This window comes from Peromyscus leucopus, chromosome 5, assembly GCF_004664715.2.
Source record: "Peromyscus leucopus breed LL Stock chromosome 5, UCI_PerLeu_2.1, whole genome shotgun sequence".
Taxonomy (NCBI): domain Eukaryota; kingdom Metazoa; phylum Chordata; class Mammalia; order Rodentia; family Cricetidae; genus Peromyscus; species Peromyscus leucopus.
This window is the reverse complement of record NC_051067.1, coordinates 42,324,667-42,349,022: the sequence shown is the minus strand read 5'-3', so window position 1 is coordinate 42,349,022 and position 24,356 is coordinate 42,324,667. Positions and strand designations below refer to the sequence as shown.

At 44.0% G+C, this 24,356-nt stretch overlaps 1 protein-coding gene across 1 annotated transcript in view; it reads right to left on the bottom strand.

Moving 5' to 3' along the window:
• Elmo1 (engulfment and cell motility 1) overlaps window positions 1–24,356 on the bottom strand; it is a 434,336-nt gene that overhangs the window by 5,843 nt on the left and 404,137 nt on the right. Inside the window, 4 exon segments of the mRNA XM_028855855.2 lie at window positions 627–704; window positions 11,374–11,456; window positions 19,425–19,450; window positions 19,452–19,530. Coding sequence (XP_028711688.1) covers window positions 627–704; window positions 11,374–11,456; window positions 19,425–19,450; window positions 19,452–19,530 — 266 coding nt within the window.

Genomic DNA, 24,356 nt, shown 5'->3' with positions numbered 1-24,356 from the left:
GGGGAAGCTCTAGAGCAAAGATTAAATATTCAGTACGCATCAATGCCTTAGCTAGGGCCGCCTCTTGCTCCAGATTAGTTAAGCCCTTGCTGAGCCTGAGCCATTTGTACATCAATTTTCTTTATGACCATTCTACAGTTTAGACTCTGAATGTTCCCCTAAAGGCTGTGTTAAAGGAGAACTATTGGGAAATGCTGGAACTTTGAGGAGGTGGGCCCCGTAGAAAGGGTTCAGGATTTGGAGGGTATATCCCTGAAGGGGATGTTTGGACACTGGCCCTTCCCCTCTCTCTGCCTCCTCCATGTGCACCTGCCACTCATCTTCATGCAGCTGACCACAGACTCAAACATCAGAAAATAGAGGTCAAATGTAAACCGTTATTCCAAGTGACCTCAGGAATGTTGTTATAGTAACGCTGGGTAAGACACACGGCTGCTGATTCAGCAGCTAAGAATTCTGAGCTGTTGTAGCTGGTGGTTGTTTGGGTTTCTGTTCCATGTCAACATGATGCTCTTTCATTCATGATTTCCACAAGCAGCATTCTACAAGAAGTGACATTTCTGCCTTTCTAGAATCTTTCCTTCTTATTTTTCTCTCACAAATTAACCCATACCAAGACCCCTTACCTCATGCTTGTCAGGAGCAATAAAATTCAGTTGGCAATTTGAGTCATACAAGATGGAGAAAGCAAGTTCAAGCACCTCCTGTGATAGAGCAGAGAAAACACCACATTAAACAAAACTGGAGTTCTTAACACTACACATGACTTGTCTTCTGTCCGGAGAAGGGGTACAACCATAAGGCTGCTGGGAGAAAGGGATGCGCTTCTCCAGGCTCCCAGCAGGAGTCCTCTGGATGCAGCACAGACCTGCAGGAACCATCTCTCTTTCATAAGAACAGAGGCACCAAGCCTTATCACTGCCTTTTTATGGGGCAGGGTTTTGAGAGGTTGATGGCACATGGCCAAAGCTGTGTATCTCCCCTCCAAGAAGATAGAGAGGTAGAACATTTAATTAGCAGCATGAAGGGCCAATCAATTCTTAGTCACTCCTAGCAGACAGAAGCCCATAGAGGTATGGATGCTTCAAAATACAGATTCTGTTCCAAAGGTAATGGGACTTCTGGGTAAACCCCTATCTTAGTACCTGTAAGCAAAGGATACATGAATCCAAGATTTACCCACTGGAGGCTGTAGGATACGGAGGAGGATCGTAGATGCTGTGTCAGAAGACAGACTCAATCACTGATGTGTACTGACTGAACGCAGACTATGGGGCCAGATCCACAGTGCCAAGGACTAAAGGACACTTTCATTTCTTTGTGGCTGGATAAATTTGGCTAAAACACCTAGTATCGTATCAAATACATATGTTATAAAACACTGTAACAAGAATCTTAAATGGTCTTATTAATAATAAAAAAAAAAAACCCAGAGCCAGATATGGGGGTGAAAGCTGAAAGATCAGAGAAGCAGAACAAGCCACAGCTAACCTCACCTTGCCAACTTCTCAGCTGATTCTGTTTCCTCAAACTGGAAGCCTTTGAGTCCCCATCCAAATGGATCTCATGTGAACTGCTGCTAAAAGACTAACAGCTTAAAAACCTATAGTTCCTGGTCCTCACACCTATATACCTTTCTGCCTCCTGCCATCACTTCCTGGGATTAAAGGCATGTGTCTTTCCCAAGCAAGACATGAGATCTCAAGTGCTGGGATTAAAAGTGTGTGTCACCATGCCTTGCTGTTTCCAGTGTGGCCTTGAATTCACAGAGATCCAATGGATCTCTGCCTCTGGAATGCTAGGACTAAAGGTGTGTGCTACCACTGTCTAGCCTCTATGTTTAATATAGTGGCTGTTCTGTTCTCTGACCCCCCCCAGATAAGTTTATTGGGGTGCATAATATATCAACCACAAAACACTTCTCAGAGTGAGCGCCATACCCATATTGGGTACCACAATCATCCCACTGGTTTGAGAAGTCACCAGAGTGGAGCCTCTGGAAAGTAACAGTCAATAGCCCATATTAGAACCCCACAGGCTACTAATCTGGATGGGAAGGGTCAAGTGTATCCATACCAGCACACTGTACTGTGGTAATGCATGCTCTAGCATATTTTCTTCGCACTTTTCTTAGGCACCACTGATTGTGACCTCTGCCCTGTTATAATCTGGGAGCAGCACTTCTAGGAAACTGACCACAAAGCGTTTTTTTTCTTTAGGAAGCCAGACCTTTCTCCACATCATTTTCTACCTTGATTATCCGTGAGGATTTGCCTTAGGCAAGTGACTCACATCACAATGCCCCAGAAAGAATATTTCAGATGAATTAAAGAATCCTTCCAAAATAAACCCTGAAGACCCTGTGTTAGGGGGCCCCCTCTGAACACAGCCCACTGTAAAGCCATCCTGGCTCTCATGGAGTTCTCGTCCATCTGTCTCACCCCCAGTTGTCCTCTCACTAGGAGGTAGTTTTGCTCTGAGCCTAGACTGCCATGCATCCCACATTCAAAGGGTCCCCTCACTCTGCCAGAAATAGAAACCCTGGAAGAAAAGGATGCTGAGTCATGGATGCGCGCCTGCATAAACTCCTCTCTTTGTTTCTCATTCACTTTCTTTCTCAGCCCTCCATTCAGGCCTCAGTGAAGTTATGCAACAATCAAGTAAGCAAGAACATTTTCCACTGAGTTTGGCGCTTGTTTCGATAACTGTCTCAAGGGTTTTAAATTTATAATCAAAATGGCAATAGCTAGCTACCATAAATTGATGTCATCTTTAAAAAAAATCAATAAAGCAACACATATCAGCAACCATGAATCCCACTCCTGGGAGTATTTTTAAAAAGCCCCAAGCCAGCCAAAGTTATATATTATTACTTGTAAGAAAGTTATGAGAAATTAAGCCTCTTCTGCTCCTTTGGGTATTAAGGAAATCACAAACAGAAAGATAATTATGAAGGAGGGTCTGAGGTTACATGAAAAGAGGTAGGAGAAGTGGACCTATTGATCACAGTTGTGATAATGGACAGTCAGTTATTAGGAGGACTCTGACTCATACTTGAAAGCCTGAAGGGAAAGGAGAGATGGCTTTGCTTTGAAACTCTAGCTACAAAGGGGTTCCTTCGCAAATAAACAGGACATGAATTTCACCAAGGTCTTTCTGTCCAACCCTGCCCAACAACTGTGACAACAGCTGGTGTGAACAGCACATAGCCAAGACGCATGGCCTTGTCTAGGTGCTGAAGCCACTGGCAAGCAGGATGTTGGAGCTGAGATGTGCAGGGAGCAAGAAGGCAGATAGGAAGGAGCACAATGACCTTGGGCTTTGTCCTCCTTTGGCATGCATCTACTGCTCAGGACATGAAGGATCTGAGCTGTCATGACCTAGATTCCTGATAAACACAGGCAGGAAATGGGAAATTCGTGAGAATGTCAATTCCCACTCTAATCTCACCAGGGCTGCCTGGGAGGGGTGGGAGGAATTAATTCTCTGAACTGCATGCCTGCATGAAAGGGTGCTATCATTTTTAATGGGTTTTATTGACATGGTCGGCTTGCTGTCACGGAGTCATTGGTGAAGGTCAGCTCTCCGGCACTTCAAGAAGGAAGGATGCCAAGCTGGGAGCAATGGCACCTCTCAGGCCAACTCTCCAGAAACTGCCACCTGTCCAGACTGCCTGTAAGGAAGACAGGCTCCAGGTGGCAGCTGACCAGACCAGGCTGTCACAGATCTGGGACAGTGTTCTGCTGTGGGCCTACACACACACACACACACACACACACACACACACACACACACAGGGAGAGAGACAGAGACAGAGACACACACACAACACACACAGAGACAGAGAGACAAAGACAGAGAGACAGAGAGAGACACACACACACAACACACACACACACACACAGAGACAGAGAGTCAGAGAGTCAGAGACAGAGACACACACACACACCACACAGAGACAGAGAGACAGAGAGAGACACACACACACACAGCACACACACATACACATACACACACACATACACACACACACACACACAGAGAGACAGAGACAGAGAGTCAGAGACAGAGACACACAACACACAGAGACAGAGAGACAGAGACAGACAGAGAGAGAGACACACACACACACACACACACACACATCACTCACAGACACCTAACACATTGGGGGTTTGCTGTTCACTCCTGAAGGTCTTCTGTTCCTTCTGGACTTAATTATGTGAAAAACTAGATGTCATAGCAGCTCACCTCAGCCCTGCTCCACTGAAGCACAGTGCCTCTTTGCCTTAACCAAGAAGTCGTTGAATAGGCCTAGCTGTGGGGAAGGAGGGGACAGGAGATACTAACCATTCCCCACACCTGCTGAGGCCTCTGAACTCATAATCTCACACTTGGTCCTCTAGCTCTGGGACTTGTGACAAGACATGCAGAGTGAGAAGACACTCAGAGAAACAGTGCCTTAGCATAAGGAGCATTTGAATATGCAGTCTTCCATGGGCAAATGATGGACTGACAGTATGAGACAGTTTTATACAACACATCTTCAGTGTACAGTGTTGGCTGCCATTTTCATATTGCTTTGGGTAACAATACACACTGGCCTTTTCCCCCCAGATCTCATTTAAGCATGTGGGTTCTCCATCTATCCAGTGACATTAAGGGTGGACTGTTTTGATACATGATATTGTTTGGCATATGTGTGGATGTTAAATATAATTATAGACATAGTAGTGGATCTCACACTTGCTCACCTGCACACCCATGAACCTGAGTTTCCATTTGAAAAGGAAAAGTTGTCTCTTATCCATGCAGTACAGAGACCGCCCTCTTTACAAAGGTAGACTTCTCAAACCTGCTCCAGGTTATCTGACCAGATCCTCAGTTCTCCTCCAAACTGCCCTCTTTAGCTGCGCCCCCTCTAAGCCTTGCTGTGAACACTTTCCCAGGCAGAGCTGCTCCTTCCCATGAGGAAGTGCGTCTAGGCCTCTTCATGTTTGGAACCTCTGTGCTTATTTTCCTGAGACATATGATAAGTTATAACTATATTTATGCATAAATCTTAATCCACTGGACACCCAGAACTGGGGCTGGACCACAATAATCTCTGTATTCCTAGTACCTGGAAACAAAGAAGATGCTCAATCCACTCAGTGACTGAATGCTGGAGTCAATCAAAGGTTTTAAGTTAAGATGATAAGTCAAGTTCTAGTAGAATCTGCTTCTTATTTGGGTTAGGAAATCACATGACAAGACGGAAATGGCTCTGAGAAGCAGTTAGGGAGACGTAAGTAGACAGAGAGCAAAGCAGATTCCTTGCGATAGTGGCTTCCTGTTCCCAGAAGACAATGCATGAGAAACGGTGGGGAGGCATGGGGTGGATATCTAAATAAGAGCAACAGAGGAAAGGGGAGGAGACCCGGTGGCCCTATAAAATACCCAGCCAGTGTCCGTCTGGCGGACCCCAGCCTCAGGCTTCACTCATCCTGAATGGAAAAAGCGGTTGCTTTCCCTTTCTCCACATCATGGTTGTCTGTCTTTCCCAGATGTTCATTTTGTTTTCTCTGAGCCAGAGAGTGAACTCAGTAATCTCCTGAATGACTACCAACAGCCCCATTACATTTCTTTCTGAGCATGACAACATGGTAGCTTCTCTTATATCAAATACATTCATATCTGAACCTCTAAGATCCACTGAAGTGTCTTTAGGTCATGTTTGATGACTGCCCAGCTACAAGCCTCATATTTAGGGAGACAAGCACCAAGAATACCTGACTAAAACACATAGCAACCCGTTAGACTTTCAAAGTTACGTAGCATGAATTCAGAATGCCTATTCCTTAAAAATCAAGTCTTGCATTGAATTTTTATCCACCAGCGACAATTCAAATGTCAAAAAAACTTCACTGTGAAGAACTCCATACTTCTTGTCTCCACAAACATTCCGCTGTTAAATGCTTTAGACTCTAGTTCCAGGTGGTTAGGCCACATCTGTCCTGGTCACCACTCTATCCAGAGCTCATCAGATCTCTGACGCTCAATGCTGACTGACTGAAGACAGAAACAGGTGCTCCGCGGCAGATACCTCAAGGGAAGGAGCAACTCCCTTTCTATTTCTATTCTGTGGCCTTGGATTATGCCAGACGCAAGCAGACACTAAATGTATGACAAGACTAAGTCACTAGTAGATTTTGTCTGGAGGAAGTCTCTCATTTCTGGGTGCTAATACCTAAGACGTCCTTGTTCGGCAGTTCGGCTCATGGAGAGTCCTGCTGCACAGAATTTCAGGAGCTGATCCCTAGCTGCAAAAATTGTCTGAAGAGCTAGCACTATACCGTGACTTTTGGATACCTGGCAGGGATGGGCCTACTGTGGGCACGCTGTGGCTAACCCTTCCTTGAAGCCAGGGATAGCTCTTTCTTACCCAGAAGTCCCAAAAGGGGTGGAATGGGGGTGTCTCTGGAGTCCTGGGAAAATGGGTGTGGAGTTGAAGTAGAACTGTGGCTTTTCTTTCCACTTTTTGACACTGCCTGAAGAATAAGGTCTATGGATAATGTTACTATCGCATGACAAGTAATTTCCCTGTATACGCAAATGAAAGAGCCAGGCTGATGGGACACTGATGTTCTTTTTTGTTTGTTTGTTTGTTTGTTTGTTTGTTTTTTGAGACAGGGTTTCTCTGTGCAGTTTTGCGCCTCTCCTGGAACTCACTTGGTAGCCCAGGCTGGCCTCGAACTCACAGAGATCTGCCTGGCTCTGCCTCCCGAGCCTCCCGAGTGCTGGGATTAAAGGCGTGCGCCACCACCGCCCGGCTGACACTGATGTTCTAGCCCCTCACATTAGGCTGGAAGTGTCAGGAGAAGCTGGAACACCTGGTAAACACAGGAAGCAGCTTCCACTTATGGTCAAGTTTGTCTACTCAGAGCAGTGTGCCCTATCCACCCAGGTGTCCAGCTATCTGTCCAGCAACTTTCTAGTACATCTATCCATTCAATTCTTTATGAACATCCTGAAAATAATGAAAACATCAACACCCTACGAAATACCATTTGCTAATTTGTTTTTGAATTTTAAGTGAGGGACATGTGGTCTGAAAGAAGGCCAAGTCTACACATGTCATGTGTTCTTGAGATCCCATCTCCACATCTGTGCCCATGTTGCTGACCTGGGCTTTCTCCCCCTCTCTCTCCTCTTTTCATCAGGCTACAGCATAATTAATTTTCTTTATCCTTTATATTTGGGTTTTGCTGAGTTTTCTTCTGTTTTCAGTTTCATTGTCTCTTCTCTAATTTCTATCCATTCATTTCTTATTAAATGTCTCCTCTTTTCTAGTGTTTTATGACAGGGACATTAGGGATTTCAGTGCTTGCTTTTCTTCTAAGTATCTAATATAAATTTCCTTATAAATGATGCTCTGATTGCATCGCACGTAAGTTGTTTTTTTAATTTATATAGCTTGATACACATAATTTCTCTTATGACTTTAAAGTATTGGTTATTTAGAAGCATGTTATTAAATTTCCTAATGTTTGCATTTTCACTCTAATTTTGCTATTGATTCCTACTTTAAATCTACTATGACCCAAGAATATGCTTTGCAAGATAGTGTTCTGAAAAAATAAAAACACATGATTTTTGTCATGGTGAAAACCAAACAAAAGATTTTATGGCCCAGTGTAGACCCTGGTGAATGTTTTTGTGAGCTCAAGATGAACTTGTGTTGTGCTTCTGGCTAGATTATCCTATTGAAGTCAACTAGACCTAGTTGACTGATGGTGCTGCTCACGGTATCTATTTGATTGCCATCTTGCTTGATCTCAATTGGTTATTAGCAGGAAGCTGAGATCCCCTTGCACTCTGTCAGTTTCCAGATTCATGTATTTTGATACTTCTTATTGAACACATATGTGTAAGGTAAGGTTATGTCTTCTGAGAGAAACAGGTCTCTGATAATATCTTTTCATCTGAGGTCTGATTTGTATAAGAGTAATAGAGATACCCAGTCAGTATGGTGTGTCTTTCCCCATTCCATTACTTTAAACTTATATTGAAAATAGGGTTCTTACAGATAGCATATAGTTCTTAATTTAACAAAAAACATCAGTTTGTAGTTGTTACTCATTCTCCATGTTCCTGTTGCCATGACAGCAGCTCAGAGATGGCCTCACCAAATCACTACCCAGTCACGGCCAGCATCCACCAATGGGATGCCACCTGAGGCCCCACGGGCAAGAGGCCACAGCAGGAGCTGATGAGTCTCGGAATGTCTGGTGACAAAGGAATCTCTGTGCTTCCTGAGTCAGAGGACCTTTCCAAATGGATAGGGACCATCCGTGAAGCATGTGCCAGCTAAGAGGATCTGAGCTCTAAACTCCCCCTGGAGTTGCAGTTGAGAGCTTTCTAACCACCCACAGTGCTCCTCACACCCTGCTAACACCGGATTTGGACATCCAGAGCAACATCTACCTGCACATCCTCAAGGGTTAAGTGGTCTGCCCTGTATGGGGTCAGGACCATTTTGCTCTCTATCCAGAACCTGCTAGGAGAACCCAGCACAGCCCATTGAACACATGTGCTGCCAGCTCTGAAAAATCCCCACAGCTGAGAGCCCCAAGTCCAGCTGTCCAGCCTCCCTCCCAAGTTGCTGCTGTCTTTCCTTAGAAATAAGTAAGGCCTATCCTTTCCCTTATTTCTGTATGGGACTCTGTTTCTTGAGCTGTGGTGTTATCTTTGCTTTATGTCTTTTTTTTCAAACTAAGTTTGCTTGAGCCTTTACAATGTATATTAAATAAGTATGCTTTGATCATTTTTGTATAAAAAAGAGTTTGAAAACTGTTGTCTCTTAATTGACATACTCAGACGACACTGAAAGTTATCAGTGATGCATTTAGATAAACACGAGCATGTTGGTAACACTGTCTGTTCTGTCCCTTCAGTAACACATAGCAGTCTTTTGCATAGGAGACTAAAAAACTAGTATTTTTATTTTATTTTTACTTTTTCTTTCTCTGATACTACTCCTGCTTTGGCCTTGAACTAAGTTTCTAGTCCTTATCATTTCCATTTTGACAGAACCAATTCATTTGAACACTACTCGTATAATATTGACTTTCTCTACAGTTGTAAATCATAGTTATAACTTTCCAATCTGACAAGTCCTACATCTGTGTCATTCTGGTAAAATCCAAATGATTTACACAATCTAAAGAGAAACCAGAGCCCTGATTCAGATGATCACTTTGTTTCTGTGGGCTGTCCCACTCTACCCTCCTTTTTAGGGTGAGAGGAGGCACACCTCTAATTTTTTTGAACATATTAGGTAATAGGAAATGAGAATCAGATCTTTAGTAATAATTTATGTTAGTATAGCAAGAATATTGGGCTTTGTATTTTTTCTTGCATGCATACGTGTGTGTGTGTGTGTGTGTGTGTGGTACATATGAGTATCTGTATATACGTGAGTGTTCACATGTTTGGGATCACATGTGTGTGCTTTCTGGTGTACATGCATGTGTGTGCCCATGCATCTGCAGGCTCAAGGTTGACATTAGGTGCCTTCACAGATCACTTTCCACTTGACTTTCTGCCACAAGGTCTCTCACTAAACCTGCCACTGTGTTCAGCTTCTGAATGTAAAGGAGAGTGACAGCCCTCCAGACCTTCACATGCTGGGGCTGACGGAGCAAACTCCTCTGAAAGCATCTGACAGAATTCCCTGTTCCTAGTCAGCATGTTCAAGTCCTGGCAGACTGCTCTACTGCCAGCCAGCCCTCCTAGGCTTCTGGGTTAGACTCTTGTGTTGTCACTTCTTCCCATGGCTTCCTGCTCAGTTCAAGTGTTACATAACCAGGAACCTCTCTGGAGCTGAGCAGAGCCTGTGCTCCCTGAGACTGAAGAGGGAACACCTGACATGTGGAACATATGGCAATCCCTGCTGGTGTTGAAGGAAGTCAGCCCCACAAGAGGCAAACCATGAAATCTGGGACTTGTTGCCACGGTTTATAATGCTCTTTCGAGTCTAAGAACAACACAGTCCTTGTCTGTCTGACATGGAACCCCCCACAGGTGCTATCCAACAGGACGCCCAGACTCTAGTGTCTCCAGCATCCCACTGTATTATTAGGCTTGTCACTGGAGCTCCTTATAGGCTTGTGCTATGATGGGGTTAGCAGTGAAGGATTGCACATGGACTTGAGTTGAGTTATATCTATATATCACAAGGAGCAAGGATCTTTCCCTTCTGACATCCTGAACAATAATCTCACAGTACTTTTCGTTTTCTTTGAGCATAGTCATAAGGCAATGACCTTTTATCTTCATTGGAATCAGAAAACAGGGAACAATTATGCTAATCCTGACTGATAGCAGAATATGAGGTCTTTTTCATTCCTCCTAGACACTGGTTTTAGAATCAAAGAACTAAATTATTGATTCATGTGGCATTTGGCACCCAGATGTCTAGAGTAGCCAGGTAAATCTAGATTTGTTTTGTTTTTGAGACAGGATCTTGCTATGCAGTCCAGGCTGGCTGGCTATGATTTCCTTGCCTCATCCTCTTTTGTGCTAGGATTACAAGCATATACCACTACACACAGCCAAATCCTTTCTTTCTTTTTAATGGATGGTATATAACAAAAGATGCCAATATATAACAAAGAACTGGCTCCTTAATGCACGCTCTGACTTAGAAGAGGACGTTTTCTGTCTTTCTAGATTAGGTTCCCACCCTGTTTCCTCATAAAACAATGTGGACCATCATGGTGAAACCTTGTTGGGTAAACTAGAAAGGGATGAAGAGAAATAGTGCACTGTTAATGGGAACCTAAGCATGGATTTCTGGGTATTGCTCTCCTTTAAGCTGCATTTGGACACTTAATAGTCTACTTACTATGGTGCTGAAGGCTAGAAGATGCTCAGTGTTTCCTAATATTTGAGTTTGCTGGTGTCTGCCTGTCTTAGGCTTCACTGAGACCCAGGGAAGCAGCACTGGGAGAGGGGATACCATGAACAAGAGGTGAGAAGAGGCCTACAGAATGGATGAAGGTGAGCAGAGGAGGCTCATACAAAGACAGAGGGAGAACAGCCATCGTAATCTCTAGGGTTAGAAGTAGACAAGAAGTGGGGGAACAAGAGAGAGCAGGCATCACAAAAGTGATCAGGCAGAGAAAGAGTGAGGGCACTGGGACAGGAAAGGAATGGATCAGGAAAGACAAAAGGAGAACCGAGACATACAACACTACATAAAATGCCCTTGGTTCCATGGTGAACCTTCCGATCCATGCATGCACGTTTCTGTAAGTGAGGGCTGGGATCATTACGAAGGCTCATTGCATGGGGCAGATACAGCCACTTACAATGATCAGGAACTCATACCTTGTTTTGTTTAAGGGCACCTTTCTCTTTCATATGAGGGCAGTCCTTTCCCGTCACCACCGCTTTGATATCTGCCACCGGCACTGCAATTCATAAAAAATAACGAACGTTATGACACCATCGAAAGCTTCAATGTCAGCAAAGGAGCAAAGGTACTCATTGAGTCTGCTACCACGGCTGGCTCTGCCTGAAGCCACTACACAAAGGAAAAAGAGAGGTGGCAGAGGAAGAGGCCAGGCAGCGTTCAGAGACTAGATACTCAAGCATATTATGTTCCGGTAAGAAGCATCTCTAGCAGGCTAGTTCCATAAATATAATTTGGTTCACTAACACCCGAAACAACCCCTATCACAGTGGTGCTGTCAGTGGTGGTGTTATAACAGATGCAACAGTAGGTAGTAGTGGTTATGACAATATAGGCGGTGCTGATGCTGACATTGTAAGGGTTTCTGTGTGCTGGGAGCCATGCCAAATGCTTCGTATGTATTGATACCTCCAGCTAGCATTTCCAGCTATATTGTTTGTTTCTGAGTGGTGGATAAATAAAGCAGGCAGATCTGGTTCAAATCACCTGTCTGACTCCACACAGTTCTGACCGCTCCTCCAAAAGGTCTCCCTTTCCCAAATCATTAATTCTTATAACAGTTCTGTAAGGTAGGTTTAGCTGCCCTTGTTCAACAGGCAACGGAAAAAGACTCAACCAAATAAAGGACACTTTCCTTTCTGATAGAGTCTTTGGAAAATAATGCAGCTAGATAGAAAGATGTTATCGTATGTCTTGCTCAGGAATAGAAGGAAGATAAGAAACAGAAAAGGCTCTGCATTCAAAATACTCTTTAAGATCAGATGAGAAAGACAAGGACGAGTAGGATGGTTCAGAACCTTGAATTAAAAAAATAAAAAATCCCAATCCCAAGTCTTCCAGTCTCACAAATGACTGTGAATCTTGCACATGCCGACTAGCTTGGCTTTGCCAAGGGAGGGCTGTAAACAATCAATTTCCTACGCTTTGTTAAAGGTGAACATAATGGCAGACTTCATAGTTAAAGCTTATACATTTTCACGGAGCAAACTGATTATAAGGTTGATAGTAAATAACAAAATTATAAATTTACAGAATATTAACAATAGACCAGGAAGGTACCTTAAAAGCTAATGCCCCCGGATAACTAAGACTACTGAGAATTCTGCCTAAGTGTGGCAGTGTGCTCAGACCTCTCAAACCAGAGAATTGGGGATGTGACGAGCTCTTCCAGAATCTCTGGAGGCTTCTCCACCATCTACCTCAGAACATGGGCTCCTCCACTATGTAGGCCTGGTTCTAGTACATTCTGTCCACAGTTGCATTCGATTTCAATATCAATACCTGGCTTCTTCTTCTGGGCACAAGGAAGACAATGCTTCCCAGCAACTTTGCAGTTAGCTGAGGTCTTGTGACTAGGTCTGGCCAGTGAAATGTCAGAGGAAGTCGTTTTCTAGAGGGAGGTACTAAAAAGTCCCTGCCAGCCATTTCTTTCTTCTGTGTGCCATCCAGTTGCTGCAGGTATGGATGGCAAAGGAGACACTGGCCTGTGGCACTAAGTGACTGGCGCAGTCCTTCATCAGCATTATAGGTAAGAAGTCTTAGTGTGCTCTAAGCATTGGAGATGCAGGGCTGCCTGCTCATGCATTGCCTTGTAGCAGTGTGGCCTCTCCTGAACTGTTCAGTCTTAAACCTCAGATGCCTTTTCTTTCTGGCCCTCTCCTGGCCTCCTTTGATTAGGAATCTAATAGGTGGGTGCTAGGATTCCTGAGCCCTACCTTGAACTCTGAGTTCAGGTCTCACAAGTCCATTTTCCTAACCAAGAACTGGCCTTGCTGCCTCTGGCTGATCTGTCTGCAGGGCATATCTGAACACTAGAAGAAGTTGCTAACATTTGCAATGGAGACACTGAAGGGAATTTTAAATCTAATTAGCAAAGCAATTCAGAAAATCTCCTAAAGCTTCATCTGGAGTTTGAATCACAAGTACATTGTAGAAAATCCTTTGTTATAAGATATGAAATGCTTAATGAACTCCACAGTGTCTATCTCCTACAAAAGTAAGTCACCCCTTGGCTTTGAAAACATGTAGAATGGGACCAGGAAAATACAAAACTGCCATGGATCAGCCTTTTGAATCCTTAATGCAAAGCCTTCACAGGAGAAAAATCTCTTTTCACTGGATATTGTGGCTGTACATGTTTTATATTTAAATATCCATTGTTCCCTATCAGGGAGATAAGCTACTGTGTCGCTCATGGGATTATGACTAAAAAGAAAACACAAAATTCTAAAAATACAATCACTTTGAAAAGCTGGGTTTTTTCTTTCTTTCTTTTCATAGCTTTTCTCTAGATGCACTGGAGGATTAGACATGGGGAGAGTTAAACCAGTGTCCTCTCTGGTCCAGGGGCAGAAACAGAGGGAGGGCTCACATTCACACAGTGGGGAGCTCAGGAGGGCTTCAAAGCCAAGCTAGCTTTTTGATTTGGTCTTTTGACATGGGAGAAAGATAAAGAAGTAGGGCACAGAGCTGGGAGAAGCAGGGGGTCATCGGAGAAAGAACCTACAAGCACCCTTCCTCTGGGCTACACCTTCATTTCTCACCATTACTCAGTTTAGGAAGGACTGGGATGAACGAATTCAACACTGCCATTTTGCAGATGGGAAGCCTGAGTTTCAAGAAGAATCCCTTCTACAATGTCACACAGCTAGCCAGGGACAGATCTAGTCTCAGGTCTCCATGCTCCCTTACTAGGCTACTGTCCCTTTGTGTTTCAAAGGTGTCAGCACCATAATGGGAACAGCCACAAATGTGGGCTTCACTCCAAGCATACGCAGGAAACTCCTTGCTGGTATGTTGGAAGAAACTTTAATTATGATTCAAATGAAAACTATTACTAAAAAACAAATGTGGCCACTATGATGAAAACACTTTTAGCTTTGTTTTCCTGGGGCCAAGTCATGGCAAAATATCTCCAAGAAGTGGCTCTATGCCTTTGGTACATGCTATGTGCAGACACTACTGTGTGCAGATATCCTCAGTAGACGCTTCTGTGGCAGAGACTGGCTGGAGGCAGATCGCTCCAATTGTTAGTACAGAGCCTGCTCTCCCTAACCTAGCAGATCAGCCTCATAGCACAGTGAGGGTCCATACTATGCCTCTGTAACCAGAAACCAAGGCTTTGGGGGCTCATTCAAACTCTTGTTCTACCACTTTGGGTTTAAGTTATTAGAGTTCCAGACCGTTTTTTTTTTTTTTTAGCGCAGGCCGGAAAATAATAAATTAAAATTGGCCATGGAGCTGTTTGGCTGCCTGCAAACACCTTTATCTTACTGTTTACTAACCCATGACTGTCAACTAGTTATACTTAATGCTTCTCTACCTCACTCTCCTTATCTATAAAATATGGATGAGATGCCCCTTCGGGTTGTATAGTAGATAACTTATGTAAGCTCTGAGCACAGCGCCTGGCATACATTATGCACTTAGCAGATGCCATCTGCCATTATTCTTATTACCAATAATCTGCATTAATTCTCTCAGTAGATGGAGAGACCTGGATTCTTCACTGTGCTTTCATGACCCCAATCCCCCACTTTCCCTGGCTGTCAGCTGCTCTCCTCATCCTCTATAATAGGCTTAATCTTTGAGGAGGGCATGGGTCTGTGCTTTCCCCTGAGTGCGGGTGAAGAACACTGGCCTAGATTCTCTCAAACCGAGGCCTTGAGGGGCACCAGGCATGGTTAGGAAGCAAGTGAGCCTCACGTTTAATGGGAGCGATGGTGCTGACAGCCTGTAAGCCCTGAGAGGGAAGCGGGGTGAGAGGAGATGCAGGGAAATGTAGACTTTCAAGGGCCCTGTTTCCTGGCAATCAGAACGAATATGAAGAGCAGCGGCTCAAAGCTTCAGAGAAGAAGACAGCTAAGAAGAATCTTTCAGTCCTCACTAGTACCGGCTGTCGTAAAAGGTCCGGTTAAACTCTCTGATTCATCAATAGCTTACTATTCAGTCCTGGCTAACTCAAAGGGTAAAAGATAACTCCCCCTGCCTTAGGAAAGGACAGAAATACATGGTAAGACAGTGACTCTCACCATTAATTAAGGGAAACTATCCTTTTTCTCTTTTATTGAAAATGGATTTTTTTTTTCATAAGCTATAGCTGGATTAGTTTCCCCTCCCTCTACTCCTCCCAGTTCCTCCCCCCCCCATCTGGATCCACCCCTTTCTGTCTCTCACTAGAAAATAAAACAGGCATCTAAGGAATAATAATGAAATAAAATAAAGTAAACAAAAACAAACACATCAGACTAGGACAAAACAAATAGAAGCAAAAGAGTCCAGGAAAAGATACAAGAAACAGATGTAGACACAGAGAGTCACTCACTCACACACTCAGCAATCCCATAAAATCACAAAACCAGAAACCACAAAAATATGCAGAGAGAGGGGGGGGGATGAAATTTAAAAAGAAGAGAAAAGGAAAAGTCCTGACACAATGATTATGAGACAAGGAACCTTCAAAGACACCTTTGACTTCATTTTCTATTTGCTGTCTCCTGCTGGGCAGGCAGCCTATCCATAAGAGAAGTTTGTTTCCCTAATGAGACTCCCTTGCAGAAAACTAAATTTTCATTTGCATTGTTTATCAACTGGAGAGAGCTTCTGGGTTAGGGGTGGGGAGTGTGTCCACCTCTCCTTTCATCTCTAGGATCCCATCTGGTGCTGACCCATGCAGACCCAGCACATGCTGCCTCAGTCTCGGACTTCCTATGTGCTTCGGTCCTGATGTGTTTAGGAGGCCTTGTTTCCTCGTGTCCTCCATGCCCTCTGGCTCGTACACTCTTTTCATCTCCTCTTCGGCTGTGCTACCTGATCTTTGAGGGGAGGGATTTGACGGAGACACCCCATCTAGGGCTGAGTGTTCCAAGGTCTCTCACTCATTTGCCCAGTGGAATACATTTGCTGCTTTTAAGGGCCCAGGCAGAATGTAGGATTGGCACAGGAGGCAAACCAGATGCGTGTGCTCAAAGCTGCGGACTTAGATTCCTAGGGCGGGGCAAGGCTTTCTTAGCCACACAACTTCACTTCACTTTATAATATGAATATACTCCCTTCTCTGACCCCTATACAGATAGATACAATCTCACCGACCCACCCACTCTCCCCAGACACACACACTCTTAAAATGATGTAATTTCTACCGCACTTGCAAGGGATACAGTGTGATACAATCTTTGGAATTCTGCATCGCTGGACTTTGAAGGCTGCAGAGGGAAAGGAGGGATAAGACTGTTGGAGGCATCTTCAAGAGGAAGATGCCTTCTCCCAGAACCAATGTCAGCCCATGGCCATTATCAAAACCTGTGTGGAGAGCAGAGATTCACAGCTCTGGTTGTGCTCTTCTGTGACCACCAGGCCAGGTACTCTCCTTGCACACCTAGATGTTTGTAGTTTTCTCTACTCTGGGGCTTTGGAGGTGAGGGGCACTGTTCTGTGGGAAAGCCCAGCAACTGCTCTTTTAGAGAGCTCTGGTGCCAGCCAACCTCTAGAACTTTCTCTAGGTGTAGGACAGCTCATTTTCTAAGGAACTGGGTGTATTGCACCTAACGCTGACAAACTGTCAGTTACATGCCCATGTTTAAGTTGAGAAGCGGATTATATATCTATAGGTGTGAGGATAAATTATAAGTCCAGTAAGCAGAGAACAGATTCTCAGGGTGGGGTCAGGAGTGTAGTGAGTCTTCAGCCCAGAGACTTTCTCCATCTCTTGGCCAGGTGAATAAGTAGTAGTTACTTTGGGCACCAGAAACTTCTAATACTTTTCCACATCACTGGCCGTGGACACCTCCTAGCTCATGAGAGGATTTTTAACTAATTAACAGAAAGGAGAGAAAAAAGGACACTGGAGTGTGTCTTCATACAGCTAATTCAATGAGCAGAAAGGCCTGCCCTTTACTCGAAGATTAAGCCTTTCTTACCATGTGAGAGTATGAGTATTTGTGTGTGTGTGTGTGTGTGTGTGTGTGTGTGTGTCTATATCACACACACACACACACACACACACAGAGAGAGAGAGAGAGAGAGAGCATCTTTTCCTTTATGAAAAAATAGTGATATTAAATCTTAGTAAAGTTTTATTTTTTAACATTCTTTCTTCCAAAAATTACAAGTTGACAACATATTTTCTTTTCTTTTTTTTTTTTTTGTTTTTTTTTTTTTTTTTTTTTTTTTTTTTTTTAACAGAGCTGAGGACCGAACCCAGGGCCTCTCGCTTGCTAGGCAAGCGCTCTACCACTGAGCTAAATCCCCAACCCCGACAACATATTTTCAACTCATGTTTAAAAAGGACTTTTTGGTGAAAGTCATGTTTGAGGAATTACCATGGAGTATTCAGCAATACCTACATTAACATTTCTAAAACTTGAGAGGGCACCAGAGTCACATGGAGGCTCCAGTTCTTACTGCAGCGTTTCTGATTTGTGAGGTCTGAGTGTGGCCGCCTGAGTTCCACTTTCCAAGGTCTGGTGGCCTGGTCCACAGCTGGAGAAGCATAGGCCTGGCATCAGGTGACAGGGTGGTTCAGCTTTGTCAGCTCTGACCAGGGTGGGTCTTAGCTTCATGCAGAAACCTAAGAGCCTGTGTTTGAGGGGGGCACAGCCTGTGTTGGGGGAGGCACAGCCTGTGTTGTGTGTGGGGGGGGCACAGCCTGTGTTGTGAGGGGGGCAGAGCCTGTGTTGGGGGGCACAGCCTTGTTGGGGGAGGCACAGCCTGTGTTGTGGGGAGGTTCAGAGCCTGTGTTGGGGGCACAGCCTGTGTTGTGGGGGGCAGAGCCTGTGTTGGGGGGCACAGCCTGTGTTGGGGGGCACAGCCTACAGCTCTGGGTTTCAGATTAGTTTTTCCTGATGTGGGTATCAAGAATACACACTGGGAAGCAGTTCGTCTATAGATGGGAATGAATGAACTGTATGACACTACAAAGACCAGATCGTCCCATTTTTAAACTGGAGGGAGAGGAAATGTTCTAGGCTTTCTGCCCGAGATGTCAGCACAGAGTCTGAAAGTGTCAGGAAGTTTCCCACTCAGGGTTTATTTTTGCTTCCTGTGGTCTAGCGCTGTACAGCAGGCAGTTGAGATTTGACTTTCATGGGCTCTGGGGTGATGGGAAGGCAGATGTGAAACAGCAGGAGGCAGGAGGTCAAAGACACTGCCTGGGACATGGGATATGCTTACCTAAACACGGCAGGACCGATGTTACTTTTAAAGGTTATTTAAGCATGTCATGACAACTGGCCCCCGGTTGATTTCTCTCACTAGAGTGTCCTCCAAAGATGTATTACTTCTGTCTCATTTCTCTTCCAAATTAATTCACCATCCTGGCATTTTTCAATGCAGCTTTAGTAAATTTTAGTCTCTACACTGAGCACTGAACCTTGGTACTTGGTACCTGGCTTAGTACTGGGTTAAAAAGATCTCACATATTACTATCTCTTCAAAATCACATTAAAACAAAGCATACGGCAAAGGCAAATAAATAGAAATAATACATACCTTGGAGGACTACTGAATTTCTGGAAAGTTATTTATCATAAGTTCCCAAAGTAGCTGAGTTCTCAGAAGTAGTATGTGAGTCTTTCACTAACTCTATTTTGTGATTATAGGATACATTAAGTCATATGTGTTAGAGGCTGTTGCATATGCTATAAGAAATCATTTCAGGTTATTGAAAATACAGTTGGCAAATTCAGGTTTATATGTTTCTGGCTCCCTGAAATAGCTTTAGATGCATACTATCCAAAATAGAGAGGAAAGGTAGGTGAGCATCCTTTGACATTCGACCTGCTGCTCATCTCTGAGCCTCAAATCCTTCTAGGCCATGCACTTAATGGGAATGCTCAGGTTAAAATTGAAGGATGAGTAAAGTTCAAAAGGTTCATTTAAGCTAATAGTTTTCTGCATGGTATACTATGAATAAAAAAAATAACCAGTCAAAGTTCAGGTGTCCTATACCAGGGAGGGGGCCACTTACATTTGTCCTGCAGGGAATCATGGGCACTTCTCCTTGGGGCTCTCTTCCAAGTCGCCATAATGTAAGACCTTGTGATTGGGTGAAAGCCGACAATACCAAAATTTGTCTGAGGAGAAAAACATACATTTACAAAGTTAATGATTCTAGCTTTCAAAAACATTGCTGTGCTATTAGTGTTACCTGCAGGAGAAAAATGACTCATTTGATTTTGGACCTTAGGAAATAATGGCTTTTAATGTCCTGAATTGCTGTGGGACGGTCTATATGTCAAATTGCTCTTATTGGTCAATAAATAAAACACTGGTTGGCCAGTGGCCAGGCAGGAAGTAGGTGGGACAAGGAGAGAGGAGAATTCTGGGAAGCAGAAGGCTGACGCGGAGAGACACTGCAGCCGCCGCCATGACCAGCAGCATGTGAAGATGCCGGTAAGCCACCAGCCATGTGGCAAGGCATAGATTTATGGAAATGGATTAATTTAAGCTATAAGAACAGTTAGCAAGAAGCCTGCCACGGCCATACAGTTTGTAAGCAATATAAGTCTCTGTGTTTACTTGGTTGGGTCTGAGCGGCTGTGGGACTGGCGGGTGACAAAGATTTGTCCTGACTGTGGGCAAGGCAGGAAAACTCTAGCTACAAATGGCGCCCAACGAGAGGGCAAGAGTTTCCACCTAAAACCTGAGAAAAGATTCTAAAACGGAGCTAAAAACAGCTTCCTAATTGTCTCTCTCAAATGAGCAGCAGCTGCCAGTTTGAGTTCCTGGCGGGTTCCTGGCATGTGTGCTCGATCTGCAGTATGGCGGGAATGAGGCCTCTGCAAATGGAACATTAAGCTGCATGGTGGATTTAGCCTTTGCTAGTACAAAACGAAAAGAGGTTTCTGGGCTACACGCTGCTTTGATAAGAAGCATAGACCCACTATTTCTGAGAATTGATGGCTCCCAGAGCTGGTGGAAAACGTACCACCGCCATGTTGGGAAACTGAAGTGGGTGGAGCCAGCAGCCACAGCGCCGTTTCAGGCTTAGAAGGCTGCAGTTTAAAGCAATAGGCTCAAGGTAATATAAAACATAAGCCACATAAAGATGGCTACCACACAGAGAATCTGGATTATGTTCTCTTTGATATTCATAACTGAAGAGAAACATTTGATTGCAAAAGCTGTTGAATTATGCCAAAATGTGTATTTTAAAGGTACCTTAACTTCAAAATTTGGATGTAAGGATATGTTGCTTTGGAAAGGAAGCTCTGCTTTTGTTTCTACAGAAAGCCAGAGGCTATGGATTTGTTCCAGATTAAGATACATCAGGTTTGACCAGCCAAGACCACCTGAAAGGTCTCCGATGACACCATGGCCCAGATGATCCAACATCCAGAATCGTTTCAAGTCACGGACTACTCCACGATCCTAAAATTTTCTTTGTGTCCCCATAAGATACAGCGCCCCCCTCCAGCAGGAAGTAGCAAGAGAAGCTACGCCCAAATTCCCAAATATACCAAGCTGACTTTGGAGATGTGTAAAAGTTAAAACCTTCCTTTTAAAAAAAAAGAAAGGGGAAGTGCTGTGGGACGGTCTATATGTCAAATTGCTCTTATTGGTCAATAAATAAAACACTGGTTGGCCAGTGGCCAGGCAGGAAGTAGGTGGGACAAGGAGAGAGGAGAATTCTGGGAAGCAGAAGGCTGACGCGGAGAGACACTGCAGCCGCCGCCATGACCAGCAGCATGTGAAGATGCCGGTAAGCCACCAGCCATGTGGCAAGGCATAGATTTATGGAAATGGATTAATTTAAGCTATAAGAACAGTTAGCAAGAAGCCTGCCACGGCCATACAGTTTGTAAGCAATATAAGTCTCTGTGTTTACTTGGTTGGGTCTGAGCGGCTGTGGGACTGGCGGGTGACAAAGATTTGTCCTGACTGTGGGCAAGGCAGGAAAACTCTAGCTACACTGAATGGTGAAGCCCCTCCTGATTTGGGTATTTCAGTATCACCCATCCTGCTCTGCAAACATTGGTGACCACAGGGGATGTCACCAAACCTAGCTCAGTGGCAAAGTACTTTTCAAGAGGGTAGTTTCCATGGACATTTCATCAGTACCTGTAACCACCAACAGGGTGAGTCCTTAGCCACAGAAGCTACACAAAGTGAGGAGAGAGGTGAAGGAAGAATAGCTTTGGGGGCCTCAATCTGCTTCCACTTTGATCTCCAGCCTGCTGAGATGGCTGTCCACACATAGCCATCTTTAGTTGTTCTATACACCTGTTCCTTGATGCTAATAGACACATCCACGATTTGTGCATGAATTATCAGGTCACTAGTGATACACATGGGGGTGGGACCCATGAAAAATCATCTGAATAATTCAGGCTTTAGGGAGAGAATGAAGGCAATCACAAGCAGCCCCCCTCCTAACCACACCCTTCAGTGTAGTGCCAGGATGGAAATGGCCAAGGCTTTAAGGAAGTTCTTACATTGAACTCTCACAATTTTACCCCTTCAGCTCCCAAGTGTAATGAGAAAATGTGAGCAAGACCACGACAGGGAGAAGGAGGTAAACACCACTTCCATAGACCTACAGATTTACAGATTGGGAACTTGAAGCATAACTGCAATGTTTGTGTAGATACAGGCTCAGTTCCTCCAGAAAGGCTCCTCTGCTTGCCATTATGAACTGAGCTTCTCTAGAAGTTAGTTTCGTCAGTAACATCATGGGCTTATATTATTGGCATACACATGTTAGTCATCTTAAGGCTCCCTATGATAAGACCCAAGATAAGAAACCCAAGGGAATGCTCCAATAGTGGACCCAAGGGAAGCAGCTTCCTCTAGGGGATGTATCATGAACAACTGCTGATGAGACAAGAGACTCCAGGGTCCTCATTAGCCCGGGCAGTGTATGAAGTCAGCTACTGTCTTCATAATGGCTACGGTCCCAATGCCTCGGTGAAGTGTGGGTACTGAATGGTTGCACAGTTGGTATTGGTAAAACTGGAGAAAGAAGACTTAAGGAGATTTGGTTCAAGCCACATCAGGCACACAACACCTGTGCCCTACCAGCCTCTTGGTATGTTCATGCACCTGGCTCACCCTATGGTCTTGGTCAAATCACCTCATTACTGTACCTGCAGTACCAAATTATTTTGAAACTATTCTGATAAAAATGTTGTCCATTATATTTTAAGAAAAGAGGTTTTTTAATCTAAAATTGCTTTCACTGAAAGAAGTCATATTGTCCCCATAATTCTTTCAATCTAAACAAAGCTTTAAGAATGAAATAAACGCCGCATGATGAACAACGAAAATGCTCAGCTTAACCCACAAAAGGAAACTGCCTCTGTGACGCTTGTCTTCTTCGGGTATAAGAGATGTTAGCATTGTTTGAGAATTCCTGGTTGTATCCAGAACATGGCAACCGTGTACTTAAAGGACTCTGAACTCTGGTGAAAACAAAAACAAAACACTGGCAAGGAGGAAGAAGATCATTCAATTGTTGGGCTCGCCAACTTTTCAAAAATCACTTTAGACATACAGCAATCACAGGTGGCCAATGAGCGGACTTCAGTGAGTTAAACAAGTTATTCCCTCACTAACTCACAGCCATGCTAATCTGCTAGTGTAAAATGACGAGAAGAATGCATTTAGGGAAACTGAGTGGGAATTTACAATAAGACGTACGAAGTCTGAAGGACATCGAGTGTTGTGAGCACCACAGAACTGATAGAGGCCTGACATAAGAGGACATGATGGCCCTCTCTGCACACAAGGACCACAAGGCCTACAGCCTGGTCTACACGACCTATGATGACCACAATTCGCTGTAAGGTATGCTATCTCTGAGGGGGGTTAGGGGCTAAGTGAGTGGCTGAAGGGAGATGGGAAGGAGGTTAGTGAGGTGGGACACTGGGGTATTTGGTTCTTCTGTTGTTGATTAAGATCTGCCTGTTCTTTTGTGGAATGCCATCTTTGCAAGTAGGGGCTAGCCCATGATTCAGTGGTACTATGTGAAACCAATAAGTCAATATGGCACAGTGATCATTTACACTCAGTAAGGTCTGATAGGAAGAATTAAGAAACTGAACTAGTATAACACAAAATGGATTGAGTTGCACAATGTATATTTATCTACAAAATATACTAATTTTTGAATTGCTGTTTACATTTTCAGGATGCATTATTTTTCTAAAAGTAGTTGCCATAAGTCTGCAAATGTACCTAGTATTCCTCAGGAATAATAAGACATCATTAAATAAATGATAGACACGAGAGACTGAACTTGGACACTAAAGGAAAAGATGATTCCCTCAATTTTTGGTGGCAGCACAGAGGTGAACCATATAAAAGCTTGTGTCCATGGCTGGGAATTGGAGACAAAGACAATCTGGGATAGGAATGGGAGATTTCTCCTGCTTACATAATGCATTCTTAATTAACAGACCACTACAGAACAGTGGCTACTTATCCCTTGACAGAAACAACCACCTACTTTGCAAAGTTGGATGAAAGCTTTTAAAAAAGAAACATAATCAGGTACCTGGAACTCTGGCCTGACCACTTCATGACTAAAGAGTGCTTCTTCCTTTTGGAGGTTTAAATCACCTTGAGCTAAAGGACATCATCTTTCTCTGGTTTTCTTCCTACTCCTAGCTAATTCTTCTCTTATTCTACACAAGTTCATCTAACTCTGTCCACTGCTGCAATGGTCAAGAGCAAAAAGGTCTGTGCATGTCTGATGGAAGCAATGTGTTCTTGTCTTTCTCGGCAAGTAAGAAGTTTTGGATGGATCACAAAACAATGAAGGAGGAACTGAAGAGGCTGAGAAGCTTGTCCTAATTTGTGATCAAATGGGAGGATGCTAAGGTAGCATCTTCCTTTTTTGGGATGGAAACTGTAGCCCTTAAGGTGAGAGGCATCATGGCTTGCGCTGCCCACACCAACC